This window comes from Falco biarmicus, chromosome 4, assembly GCF_023638135.1.
Source record: "Falco biarmicus isolate bFalBia1 chromosome 4, bFalBia1.pri, whole genome shotgun sequence".
NCBI classification, from domain to species: Eukaryota; Metazoa; Chordata; class Aves; order Falconiformes; family Falconidae; genus Falco; species Falco biarmicus.
In genome coordinates, this window is record NC_079291.1 from 39,976,908 (window position 1) to 39,991,299 (window position 14,392).

General features: G+C 39.0%; 1 protein-coding gene across 1 annotated transcript in view; it reads right to left on the reverse strand.

The window, feature by feature from the left end:
* Positions 1–14,392, reverse strand: part of CUBN (cubilin) — a 155,121-nt gene that overhangs the window by 101,690 nt on the left and 39,039 nt on the right. The window contains exons 27-31 of the mRNA XM_056336735.1: positions 8,411–8,597; positions 7,211–7,371; positions 6,515–6,696; positions 5,693–5,849; positions 3,044–3,231 (exon numbers count right to left, since the gene is read on the reverse strand). Of these exons, the coding sequence (XP_056192710.1) occupies positions 3,044–3,231; positions 5,693–5,849; positions 6,515–6,696; positions 7,211–7,371; positions 8,411–8,597 (875 nt within the window). The remainder of the gene's footprint in view (positions 1–3,043; positions 3,232–5,692; positions 5,850–6,514; positions 6,697–7,210; positions 7,372–8,410; positions 8,598–14,392) is intronic.

A 14,392-nucleotide genomic window follows, 5' to 3' on the forward strand; every position in this document is an offset into this window, starting at 1 on the left:
TTCATTTCTGACTCATATGTGGACTAAGCCAGGGAGCACATAAATTAATATATTCTATCAGACTGAATTAGTCATGAGGCAAAATGCTCTTACATACCACATGTGGGTTTGGGTCAGAAGTGTAAATCATATTTAAGCACGAATCTGAAGAACAGGCCCTTTTCCAGTATGGAGACTGGGACCAAAACCACAGCGTCCAGCAGGCCAGGTCCAGAAGTACTCAGGAAAGCAGCTTGCCCAGTCTAGCTGTTCTCACCCTACCAAGCACCATGATTTTGTCCTTCAGAATTCAGAAAGATTTTTAAAAAAAAAATCACATCTCTAGTTTGAGACATTTGCAATGTCATACAAATATGTCCACATGCATTAAATCTCTTTCTCCCACTGACTTTTAAAAGTAGCTTTGCTTTTTTTATTCTTTTATTTTTTTCTTTTCTGTAGCTGCCATTTCTGGATCGTACTCTGCTCAGGCAGGTCAGGTCTCCACCATAACACCTCTGCAACATTTAATCTTGTCCTTCTCCATGGCTTATCACTTTCCCATATTCCCTGTACCACCACAACTGTGATCATCACCTAGTCCAACCTAACCACCAACTCTTTTTCTTCCCATCCCCAGCCTCCCAGCAAGTAGCAGTAAATATTGTCACCAAGCCTGCCATCTGCTAGCTGCCACAGAGCAGGAGGTTGCTACTGTCGGGGCTGACACAGAGCTAAGACAACAAATAGACTGTTGCTGACTGCTACAAGGGGTTGAGGTGGGAGAGCTGCCTCCAAACCCAAAAGGAGATGGGGAAGAAGGGCACCTAGAAGCTCCTGGGGTAAAAGAGCACCTGATCAGCACCAGTGGCCACTACAGTTTGGGAGTGCAACTACATGGAAACCGTCTGTGCAGCAGCTTCCCATTTCCTCCAAAAAAAATGGTGAAGGGCAAAAAAATGGTCCACCACCCACTTGGACTACAGTGAACAGGATTATATCTCTATTTTTGCAGTGTTATATTCCACTGGGCACCACAACTTTCCCCTTTTAGGCCTCTTTGCAATAAAAGAATCTCAAAACTACATGTGGCAGAAAAGTAATTTATCTTAGCTGAACAACTGTGAGTCAGGATTTTTTTTTATTAACCTGTTTTTCCAATTTGCAGTGGTGTCAAACTCCACATGGATTTCAGACAGAAAAATCGCAAATATCTCCAGTCTGCTTAGAAAGTGAACTGCACACTTGTTACAGACGATTCCCCCTTTCCCCTACACCACAGAGCACTCACAGCTTTGCCAACATGCTCCCCTTTCGCAAGTTGTAGGCTGGGAGCAAGCACTATTCAGTTCCCTGGCTGGTTCAACTTTATTCTCTTTTTTACACTATGGCACATATTTGTGCATCATGCAACAACCAAATGAGAACATCTTTTCCAAGTGGTATTTCTTAATGGCATCTGGAGGAAGATTTGTAAGTAATGTCTCATGAATTGCAAATTAAAGCCTCCTTTCCACACTTCCATGACACACTTTTTCCTTTGCATTTTCCTCGTTATACCTTTTTCAGTCTGCATTTTATTTGATTGGAAGCACTGAAAAATTGTAAAAATTGTTAAAACAAAGAGTGCAAGTATTTTTCTGCACCCTTTCTCCTCACTCCCTTTGATACATTTTATTTCTGGTTTTTTAAGTGCTTTGGATCAGGTCCTTGCCTCTGGCACTATTCCTCCAGCCTTGACTTATGTCTAGAATAGAGTCTTCTGGCACGTCTCTTGCTCCTCACTGCCTGGCTCCTGTGTGCAGAGCTCCTGTTTTTCATGGATCAAGGACTTAGGCATCTTGAGACTAGCACTAGCCTCTCCACTTGGCTCCAATTTCTCCTTTCCAGCCTCCTCACAAAAATGAACCAGGGTTTAACATTTAGTTCTCAATACGGTGCTCCTTTGTTTATTTTCTTCACATATATATTCTTTCTTTCCATGTCTGGCCACAAAGAGAAGAAAGCTGGTGGAACACCACTTTTGCCAGTTTATTATCAACTTTGAGCTGTGAAAGCTGCCATAGTAAGGAGGTAGAGGGAGCAAGGGAGGACATCTAAAGGGAACAGAGTAGCCCATCACCAGGCCTGTTGCTGGATCTTCTGCAAGACCCCAGCATAAGTAAGTATCCCCAGAAATGTGGGCATTATTCCTTAGCCCTCTCCTTGGCTGCAAGTAGTCTTCTCTAACACTTCTCTAAATTTTAATTCCTCTTTTTCAAAATCCAAGTAGAGCACAGGGACTATATACTGGCACGCTGTACAAGGGTGAGATCTGAAGGATGAAATTGTAGGATTATAATCCTTAGTATTGCAGTGATATGACTACACTCTACTCCCCACAGTATGATGTACAACACAGAGAAAGTATCTTTTCAGTTGTCCTAGAAACAGAATTTTTGAGGAAACGAAAATAAAGGGTATTTGACTTTACATTAACTGGACAGATTTATTGGGCTAAAAAAAATTTCATTTTGTTTGTGGGTAAATTCAATTTCCTTCAGTCCTTTTAAAGAAGCAGATTAATTATGAAAAGGAAAGTATAAACAGGAGACACAGCAACCCTCCCTTTAAAAATGTAGAAATAACACATTTTAAAGTTTTTTAATATTCCCCACTCCTTCTTGGATAAAAACCAGAGGAAAATAACTGGGCTTATGGTCTTTTTGCGATCAATTTACTAATCTCAAGATTTCTTCTTCTTTACATAAATCTGGAATCATGACCTCTCACTTCACCCATAAAAGCCAGTGAGTACATCTAATCTAAGGTGATAGCTAGACTCTGTAGCAAATCTAGGCACCTGCAAAGTGATTCATCCTCCCTACTGCAGACACGTGCTCTCCGGCAATGTTTCACTTTACTAATCGCAGAGGAAATAGGGAAAAATCATTCGGACTTAACACCTGAGTTTTAATGGCTAAATTTAGATAAGATAAATTTCCGCTTTGTCTTCCACATCCTTACTGTATTTCTTGATTGGTGTTGACCTGATTTTTCTTGTTCCTAGAATTTGGGTACATACCTTCAAGAAGTCCCGGTCACAATCAGATCCATCTTCTAAATGGAAGGCTGTGAAGCTATAGTTGAGTGTGTTTCCTTTTGTAGTTTGGATAGTCCATTTGCAGTGCTCATTTAATGGGTAATTATTTGGATAATTTAAGCTTTCCAATATGCCGTGGCTGCGATTAACAGTCAGTACTTCCTGGCAAACTGAAAAAGAAGTGATAAATTATATTTGTGCAGTGCTTACTAACCCAGTATCTAAAAAGAATTACTAACTGAAGTTACTGATAGCATTACAAGGTGAGAAATATTTTTATACACAGATTAGAGAAAATAACTCATGCAGAAAGAAGATTGTGACCTATTGAAAAACATATTGCATCTATTGAAAACAAAATCCAGGCTTTCCAAACTTGAACCCTTCAGCTCTATTTTGTCCTTCTCTTCTAATACTTACAGACTCATCAGTATATGTAGTATGTATATTTTTTGGCAGTTTTCTTTAATTCTAAATACATGGCTGTTCCTGAAACATGTCTTCTCTTTTCTTTTTAATTAACTAATAATAGTAATTTGCCCTATCACTTGAAACAATTTGGGGAGGATGCTCAACAAAGACTAATGGATTAAAGCAGTTTATTTCAGCAAGCGGGAAAACCTGGCTAAAACAACAAATGGAATGTACACTACTTGTATTTGGGTTTTTTGGCTGCAGGAACTGGAATTGATCATGACATTCTTTAAAAAGAAGCCATGATTTTTCTCATGAGTCATCCAATAGCTTCCTAGCATAAGAACAGGACACTCACCTGGAATAATGAGAGCTTTCCTTCAAGGGCAGAGGAAATGAAAAATAAACCAAACTAGGTGAAATTACAATCATGGTATTAGCTCAGCAAGTCTCATTTTCCTGTATCCAAATTCACTAAAGTCAGAAAATATCAATGTGAGCAATCCCTCGTCTGGCACAGCATACAACGTGTATTGGGAGCCGACCAATGTAATGCACAGAGAATAAGGGGGCGGGGGGAGCAGGGAACAGGATAGGCTGTTTGCTTTGTACAGCAAATCCACAGGTTTTGAACAGCAGATATAGCTGAGATTCACTTGCAAAACTCTTTTATTGTCTGTCACCATCACTAGGGATGATACACCTACCTCCTGTAAATCTTTTTTTATTCTTTCCGTATTATTTACAGAGCAGCAAAGGCTGTGTTTTTAGGACTTCAAAATGCTCAGGATACCCCTGAAGGTTAGGGTCATGTGGCATGGAGCTTGTCTGCAAAGCTACACTGAAGCATACAACTATCTGAAAGGACAGGATGAAGAGCACAAAATGGATCTTGAAAAATGCAAGATGGATAAAAGCTGCTACCCCCTGCCATCAGGATTTTATTAGAAACAAATCAGACACAAAGGTGCCTTTGAATGTTCACTTGATACCATGTTTTCCATTCCAACATTTTCCAATTCATCACCACATTTCTTCCATGTACATGTAAATGCATCTGGCATCTAGGTGTCCCATTTTAGAACACTACTTCCTACATAATTTTAGCTTCTGGGCAAGCCATTGAAAGCTTTCTCTGATACACCTTCAGGAATTAAAAATGAATGTGAAATGTAGATTACCTGATAGCTCAGGTTCTGCATCTGAGTGCTTTGAAAGTGCTCTTTCTGTTTAATTAATGAAAGAGCAGGAACCCTTTTCTAGTTTGCTGCCCAAAAAAGACATGGTAGATGAATCTGTGACATCTTTAAGGAATGAAGGAGCCAAAGCTCCCTCACTGTTCTAATTGTTGTATGGGCCATGTGTGGATGAACAGCTTTGGTTTTCTTGTAATCCATTTACTATTCTCCAAACCCAGGACAACTTACTTTCTATAAACCTACAACAATCCCTATCACTTCAGCATGGCATATTTAGTGTACGCAAAGATGCTTGCAAACCATTTTGTATGTGGTGAAAGTCCATATTTTCCAATGTGCATTTAACCATACATGCTACAGTGTATAAGGAGAAAAGTAAAACACCAGGATTATATTCAAGGTTATGACCGGGAACAAAATAATTTGTCATGTATCTTCATTTTCTCCAAATGTTAATATTCTGATATTTCTGGGGTAGAATTATTTTATCAAAAAAAAAAAAAAGGTTTGCAAGAAAAATGTGAGTCTTACTAAAAGATACAAAAAAAATAAACTTTTTGAAGTGTTCCAGGTAGGCTAAATGATCCTAAGCACCCACAATGATCCAGGATGGCTGCCTCAGAAGCAGCTAGAAGAGCAGAGAACCTTGTTCTACCTGCCTTCTTGAAAAGTCAGGAGACTGAGCGAGTGGAAGAGAAAGAGCAGCTCAATCTACCCTGTTACAGATGTTCAGCACTTGTTATTCTGAGTAAATCTGGAGTGGCAAATGCCACTGATGTAGTTAACAGAAGTAGAGCCACCTCACCAGCTTTCTTCTAGGGAGTAGATAATCTCCATCACAGGTAGATGGGCAGATAATTTTTAGCGCTCTGTTTTGTGACTGTAGCACACTAGAGAATCTGGGTCAATAATATGCTCTATACATTGTTCTCTGTTCATGAATAAGTAATATCATGGGCTGCAAGAAGTAGTTTCAGGAACAGGCCAAACTGTAGAAACATGTTCTTTACTTACTTACCCTGTTTGTATTTGGCTAAAAAACCTCCACCTTGCTGATTTCTATCTGTCCTTAGTTTCACATACATGCTGTCTCCACTGGAACGGATGAGTTGTGGTATCTGATTCCCACAAAATTTACCTAGCTGTTTAGCGTTACTGCTGTTGCCATCATATACCTTAAAAGAAAAAAAAAAAAAAGCAAAAAAAAAAAAAGCTGATGGCATTACAAATCCAAGTAATTTCCCCAGAACAAACGTCTGCTTAGGGAATTGTTACTGGGCATACAAGAGGTTAAATTCTATTTCTGCTCAGAGGAAGCCTGACAGGCATTTCAGAAACAAGCAAATCAGTGGAAAAACAGGAAGTCAGTAACCGAATACTGGTGGGTTTCAAGGGGCTTACTCACCAGGAGGGGAAAACTGCACTTCATTTAAAATGTTAGAAATATGCAAATAATTTAAACAACAATACAAATTAAAAAAATTGGGATTAACAATAGGGTTATTAACACTGCTGTGCTTTTTTCCTTGTAATTTACGAAAAGAGCATATTAAAGCCTTGGTCCAAAACACAGCAAATTTAAAAGATATAGACAGATTCTTGTTTCAGTGGCCTTTCTATCTAGACATAAATGCTTTTCTTACCAGCAGCTACACAAACACTGCTGCCTTACCTCTCACTGCTATGTGATCCAAGGTAGCATATGAGTATGGAACTGTCCTGTTCTGGGTCTGTTCACTTACACATATTTGCAGACCAGGGCAGCCATATGCTTTCCCTTGCCTGTATACTCATCATACCCAGCTGCCTCTTGTGGAGCAAAGTGTCACAGGGTACTTACTGCAAGGTAATCAAAGTTGCACTCTGAGTGATACTCTAGATGGAACTGTTCAAACTGGATTTCAAATGGGGTTCCTCGGCTTCCTCTGAGCAACCAATAGCACTCTGAATTGTGGTAATACGGCATAGGGTAGTTAGGAGACATGAAAATACCAGAAGCTGTCACCAAAGTCCCACCACAACCTGAAAACAGCAAAGAAACCAAACCAACATTTAACACCTAGAAGAATAGAAAATTAGACATGATGTGTGAGATTCCCACTACTGACCTCATTCACAAGCCCTGAACATCTTCATTGATGCCCTAAAAATCTGCATTTAGCCAACAGTGTTGTAAGCAAAAGAGAGCCCATGGCAGCTAGAAATATTAACTATCTAATTTGAAGACTGCTCCTGACAGATCATTAATCTTAAAATAGAAACCTCCCATTAAATTCTTGGTTACTGCTTTCCTAAGCATATGAGAAAGTTGATGCTACATTATATCTAGGGAATAATATATCCTCCTTGTGGAGAAAAAGAAAGCCCAAGAATCAAGAAAGTTGTATACTTGATCTTAACACCACAAATATATGTTGCTATATAATTAGCAGACATATTTTAGAAGATGTGGGGGAAAGAGTGAGAAATCAAACACAAATGAAAGATCAAAAATGAGATGTGTAAAATGGTTTTATACTTGATATGGTCATTTTACCTGCTGATGTACCATCCCAGTCTGCTGAAAATCCCCTTCCTGTGAAAAATACGTCACTTACAAACTTTATCCACAGCTTGTTACCATGAGAGATTATAACAGGAGGCAGGTCTGTACCACAGTATTTTCCAAGAGGAGGAGAAGTTTCATAGCCTCCATCTCTGGAATGATAGAGAAGAAAAACCTTGGGCAAAGAGAGAAACCATGAGAACTGTTAAAAAAATTACAAATCTTTAGATTCTTTCAGGCCTGGAAAAGACCAGTCCTGGCTCTTCATCTTCCACAGCAATACAGCTACCAAAGACTGGAGGAGTCCTGATACTTGCAGTAAGTCCTACCACAAGCACCTGCTTGATGAGTATGTCCACTCTCTCATCTCAATCAGCCTGTCCAGAGTCTGCCAATACAACAACATACTCAAGAATTATCTCAAGTAGAATTGATGCTGCAGAGGCAGGACTTTCTCTGTATTCTACAAGGTGGTAATCATTGGTGTAACCAAAGGTAACCTAATTTGAAGAAATAACAGTTTGCTCACTTCTCATTGTTTAGCCTGGCACAAAACCAGATGAGCTGACCTATAAAAACCCTCACGTTTATTTGCCACCACACAAATGGGAACCCATTTTTCAGAACTGATATGATGCAAGTTTTGAAATATTTTCTTAGCCTTCAGATAGCTCTCAAATAACCTCCCTGTTCTCTGTATGCCTTAGTATAGCTTCTAGGAAGATCTGTTCCATGATCTTCCTTGTCACAAAGGTAAGGCAGACAGGTTGGTAATTCCCAGGGTCTTCCCTTCTACCCTTTTTAAAAATGGGTGCAATATTTCCCTTTTTCTAGTCACCAGGGACTTCGCTTGACTGCCATGAATTTTCAAATGTCATGGAGAATATGTCACAAAACAGGCAACAAAACCCTTTGTTTCTGCACTAAGGAAAACAATCAGAATGCAGTGCATGGGAACACAGTCCACATACTCCACTTGCTCTGAGAACTGGAATTTACCAAGTGGGAAAGCTGACAATGGAGTAGGATGGGAGGAGGAAAAGGTAGTCTTTGAAGTTCTCTGGTAAGTCCTTTTCCCACATTGACAGAACAGGTGTATAGTTAAAACTACAGGTTCTGAACATGCCTAAGTGGATTTGGACAACTTCCATGGTGATCAGTAATAAGGACAAGAGAAATAATTAGGCTTGCCTGATTTCTACATGATCGTTTCTACAGATGTTACTCCGTTCCAAGCTGAAGTTGGTGAAGCGCAGCACAATTTGTCTGTTTATTCCCACTGTGATGGTGTATATGCACTCTATTTGGACAGGGTAGTTATTAGGATAGTTCGGAGATGTTAGCACACCAGTTTCAGTACTGTAGTTGTATGAGCACACTTAAAGAAAAGAAACAAGTATGAATTAATTTAATATGTATGCTAAATTAACAGGAAATTTCTATTCCCAACAGACAGAGGAACAAACCCCCTGTGCTCCTGTGCATTATAATTCTTTCTGGTCACATCTTACTGCTGAATGTCATCACTATAAACTAAAACCAGAATCCAGCTTTTCCATGGGATTTCTTACATTTGAGTTGATTTGTTCAGCTTTTACCAGAACACTGTGTCTGTAATAAATAGGCAACGTAAGAGTAGTTTCAGCTGCCTAAGTTGGCTTTGACCCAAAATCTGGGTAAGAAGAGAGAGGAAACTGAAAGGGATGGCTTTATCAACACAAAAGGTATGATTCCTGAATTTCTCAAAAGCAGCGGTGGTGGAAACTGAATGCAGTCTCTAGCTATGAGGAGATATTATATTGTTCTCAGGCACTCCCCACAATCAATCCGGGGAGATGGGGCTTTTACATCTCGATCTCTTTTCCCATTTTCTGGGGCATAAGTGACAATCAGTTGGAAAACAGTATAATCCTTAAATTGTGAGGACAAAACAGTTCTACTTAAGGTCTTATACTAAAATCAGCTACATTAATTCTACTGTAAACACTGTAGAAACATCTTGGTATTATGAGCTGGAAAGAGGAAAATAGTGTGGACTAACACCGAGGCAGAACCTGAGCAGTAATTAAAAAGCAGCTCTTTTGAAAGCACAGACACAAGGACTAGGAATAAAAATATCTGCTCTACAGTGGTACATGAGACATTTTAGAGAGAACAATTGTGTACTAGTTGGTCAGAGTCTGAGTAAGGTTTGTGATCTGGCTGCAAAAGGGGCAAGAACAAATGCGATCCATGTCAGGTGTTTTCAGTTGAAACAGGGAATATTGATGCCGCTGCACAAGGTAATAGTGACATGTCACCTGGAAAGATGTGGATAACCATGGTCACTGATGTTTTGGAAATCAAATGAGAATAAGACAGAGGTTGTGGAGGCAGCAGGCAAGAGACACTAGAAGAACTTAACTTGTTTAGTTTAGCAAGTGCAGGAGAACAAAAAAAAAAGATAAAAATCAAGAAGCTTGAAGAAAAGAAAATTAGAATATCCTCTCAATGTCAGTACAAGCTTTTAAGTTAAAAACTGTCCGTGAATAGATACACAGAAATCACGAGAAAGTTTCTGCCAGGAACTGCTGAGTTTCCAGGGCAATCATCCAACCAACATAACTAATGCAGAAAGAGGGAAAAAGTCCACTGGTTTTTAAGATACAGTTTGATTAACTTAATTGAGAAGGAGATCACACTATGTAGTTCTTGAAGAAAAAAAAAAAAAAAAAGGAAAGAAAAAAAAAGGGGAGGGGGGCATGAAATTTTGGCCTGTATTTGATGACTCTGAAGACTCATTCAGTCCTCCCTTTCCCTGTTTCAGGTCCTACATGCTGTAAGGAGAAAGCATTTAAGAAATCTACTTATATCAAATAGGCAGTGTTAGAGTAATTATAAAGTACAACTCAAACAGCAAGCAAAATATTACAATTAACTTTATATTCATTTACACTGGTTTTCACAGCTGCAGTGTAGTAATACTTGTGCTTAACACTTCAATACGTATAGTAATTTAGGATGACGTTACAGTTCAGGCCCTCCATGTCTAAGGCTGGTCATTTCTGTGTCTGTTCTCTATCCATTGTAACTACTAAAATGCCTTTGCTTTTAATGGTGTCTTTTTTAATAGCATTTTTTTTTTTTTTTTCATTCTAGGTCACCTGGAAGTCTTCTGTTGAAAATGTTTTCTGTAGGATAAATACACCCAAAGCTAGCTACCAGGCTCATGTTCCTAATTCATCACAAGGAGAACAAAGAAACATGACACACAAACTGGCCAATAATTTTCTGCCATTGGGCTGTATTTTGGTATTGACAAGTCAAAAAGCTTTCATGCACTGGTTTACCTAAAATCATGATCTACAGAAGCCTTTCTCTAGAATTTTAGTCATTTGTGTTCCATCACAATATATGCTCTAATGTACGCATATAACAATCAGGTTAGTCCTAGTCACCTTAAAAAACCCTGTGCTGCTTTATAAACCCTTGTAATATCCTTGCTGTGCTACCAGGTCCTGTGGGGTTTCATGATATGTAGGCCTTATCATCAATCCACAGATCCTTAAGTTATACAATTTCTTGAGAACCTTGCCTGCAGGATTAAAAACCTGACAGAAATGTGACCCAAGTTTTTCTTAACAGCTCATTACACAAAAAGCAATAAAAAAGTAAAATGCAAATGTGTGTATATTTATTAGGTTACTTATTTTAAACTAATTATTTCCTCCTGATTTTGGAAGCATATGTGCCTGACTCATGCACACTTAATGGTTAGAGCTGTTGCAATACTGCCATTCCTTATTCACTCAGAAGCTGAGACCATGAATACTGGCTTTCAGCCTGGAGAATATTAAAATTGATGCACTAGAGAGGGCCCTTAGGGTAAAATTAGCAACATGGAAGCCAAAATATTATTATCAGCCCTTTAAAGAACAATTTCCACAGAATTGCCCAGGTTCCTTCCCTCACCAAAGTTTGCTTTCTTGAGAGTAATCCATACAGAAACTCATACCCCAAGTGCACTGTTTTAAACTGAATGCTGTATACTGCTCTACACTTCACAGTCTTCTTAACGAGCTAAGGGGGATAAGTACAGAAGGTGGACCAGTGACTGCCTTAGAAATGTCAGACTACTAGCTGCAGGGAAATAAATCCAAGTGTAGACTGAGCATAAGCTGCTGTGAGGATTAGGAAGAGCATAAACGAAACCATGTTTTTTCACCGCCAACTCTCTTCTGGTAACTGGATTCATTTGTTGTCTTCTACTTTCAGCAGGAGAGCTGGCACTCCCTTTGCACTCACCTCACTAACACTGCATTTGGGGTGTGCTTGGGCAGTAAAAGTTCCTTCAGTGAAAACTCTGGCAAAGTTAGCAGTGAAAAAGTGCTTTGACTCCTTTGCCAAAGTTCAGAATGCAGACTAATGCCATAAGGTGATTATTATATGCCTGGAAAAAACAGGAATTCAGTTTAGTTTGAAGACATTTATCGCAGCTCATGAAAAACTGGAGGAGGCGGCAATTGTCAAGGTTAATCGCACATCTTGCTTTGCTAGTGTGTGAGGTTCTGAAAGCTATTCAATCTGCTTTCTGATTTCGGTACTGAATGTGTTTGCTCTTCTGAAAAAAATGCCATAAATGGCAGTAACCCACTGTAACAGACAACAGTGAAGAAAAATGCCAGCTTTTGTATCGCTCACTCATGCAATCATGCATACTGCAGAAAATTATATCCATGTTTTTCCCCATAAAGAGATACTCATCAGTTGCCACAATTCTAATTAATCAAAAATAAAACTATAGTGTTGTATGGGGAGTTTTCTTTTGGTCTCACTCTGCCAAAGCAAAACTGGGATCCCTAACAATTAGATCTTTATGTAACACTACTCATGTTTGGAAAAAAAGGAAGGAACTACCACATGAAGCATATGCCTCTCCACAGGCAATGGAAAAGCACATCTGCATTTCAGGGCCTTCTGTTACTGCTGCTGGCAGATGCTAACCGGCTTCATTTTTACCAAGGCACACAAAGGTCCTTTGTAGCATTTCAGACCCTAACTCCTTAGAAACACTGGGTACAGCTGTTCAAAAAGAATCTCCAACTCTCTTCTGCTGATTCACACATAAACACACATACACTAGAGTCATATACGCATATATAGTCTAAGCAGACTAATACCTGATCAAACGTAACCAAGTTATAGTGGCCTAACAGGTTGCTAGTTGCCAGCTGATTGAGCATTTTTCCTGAGGCTCAGGACAAGCTGAGCAGCTGACCAAGATCATGCAAGACTTCAGCTTTTTTCTTTCTGTCTTAGTTCAGCCTTGTTCAACTGTGCCCTGTATCTCTGCACACACATATTTGTTAGACATTACTTTCCATTCTTGTCTTTGCTTGTTCAGCTGAAAATAAAAGACAGGCAACGTCCTCCCCATAACTACTGGGTTTAGTCAGTAAGATAAGAAGTGAGATGTCAACTTCTACTCAGCTATCAGTAAAGAAGAAACACAAATCCATACATCACTTTCAGGGGCACTTTTAAGTCCATGGGTTCAGAAATGTTTTTCTTTCTTTCCTCATCCTTCTCAAAACCTGACTTCTCCAGTCAAGTCATTGCCAGCTAACATATACCACACAATGAAACTATTTAAAACTGAGTTACACCTCTTGATAAACAGTATCATTCACAATTCAGGATGATAAAGAGGAAAAATCTTATCTTTCACCAAAGCTAGAGAATGCCCAGGAATAAAAATTCTATCACAAATGCAATCCGCTAAAAACTTTGAAGGCTGACTTTTCTCAGCAGAAAGGATGAAATTAAGCCTCTTTAATGAAACAAACAAATGAGAAAAAAAATTTTAAAAAAGAAGAAGGAAAAAAAATCCTCCCCCCCTCAATTCAAAGGAAAACAAATAAATTCCTGCTTACTTGTGAAGAAGTCAAGGACAATAAAATACATACAGTAACTCTAGTGCTAGTCCTATTGGAAAACTGTGGCCTGGATCTTTCAAGACCCTGAACAACACTCTCAGGAATGCCTGAGCCCTTTCAAAGATTTTTTCAACAATCTTACATTGGTTCACTGTGGTGTGGTCAGCCACAATGGGCAAAATAAACCTCTAAAATCTATCATAATACTTCCATGGCTATTGTGACATTCATCTATCTGGTACTTTGTTGCAGCACAATCAAACTAGTAGACTGCAACAAGGATTTACCTTGGTCAGATTCTACTGTCTGTGCTGTATTGTCTTCCTCCAGAGGCCTGGGCAGGGCCACACTGCCCCTCCTCAACCCAACCCCCTCTCCCACACTCCTCAGGGCTATTTAACCACTTAGCAGGAACGAGCTACAGCTGCACATTGTCCGTGTCAACCAACCCACTGCCTTCGAGGCAAGGCCACAGCTGCATGTTATCAATGCTGATCAACCCACTGCCTTCATTCCTCTACAGTTCCCCCATTTTGTTTTTAGGCTGGTCCAAAGGTAATGGGTTAACAGAAATTATTACTGTTAGTTAAACCAACCTTTCTATATTCCAACCCACTACCTTCATTCCTCTACAGTATTTGAGTCCTGGACTCTAGGAAATAAATCCAAATACTACTTTGCTTTCCATGTGACTTTCCCTTTTAAAAGACAGAAAGTTGGTCAAGAACTAAGTAACCCAGGTAACAGATAGTTTAAGTGGTCAATATACATTTTAAACAACTGGTTATCATGTGAGCACGTTTGACTGAAGGATTTCCATTTGTATTGCTGCATTACAAGCTATTCACAAGCTGGCAGACTGTTACAACAATTGTTTGCACTTTATGGACCATGGCCATGGTTGTGTATCATAGCAATCAATTTTTTTGACAGGCAATATAGCTTTGCCATTATTTTCAGGCTACTTTTCAACTAATTAATGTAACACAGATAAACCATGCTAACAAAAACATTCTTTGCTAAGATGCATGATGAAGAAAATTAGTGTTGTTCTACATAATTTTTTTTTCTATTACCCTTTTTTTTTAAACTCCTATTTATTCTTTTTTGGGGGGGGATAATCTTGTCCATCTTTTCAATAGCTCATTCTCTGTAAAATAACTCCAGGCAAAAGTCTATTGAAATGTCTAATATGAACCAGAACAGCTTTGACCAGTTCTGATATTGGTTACACTCTAGTTGGCTAAGTAAACATAGC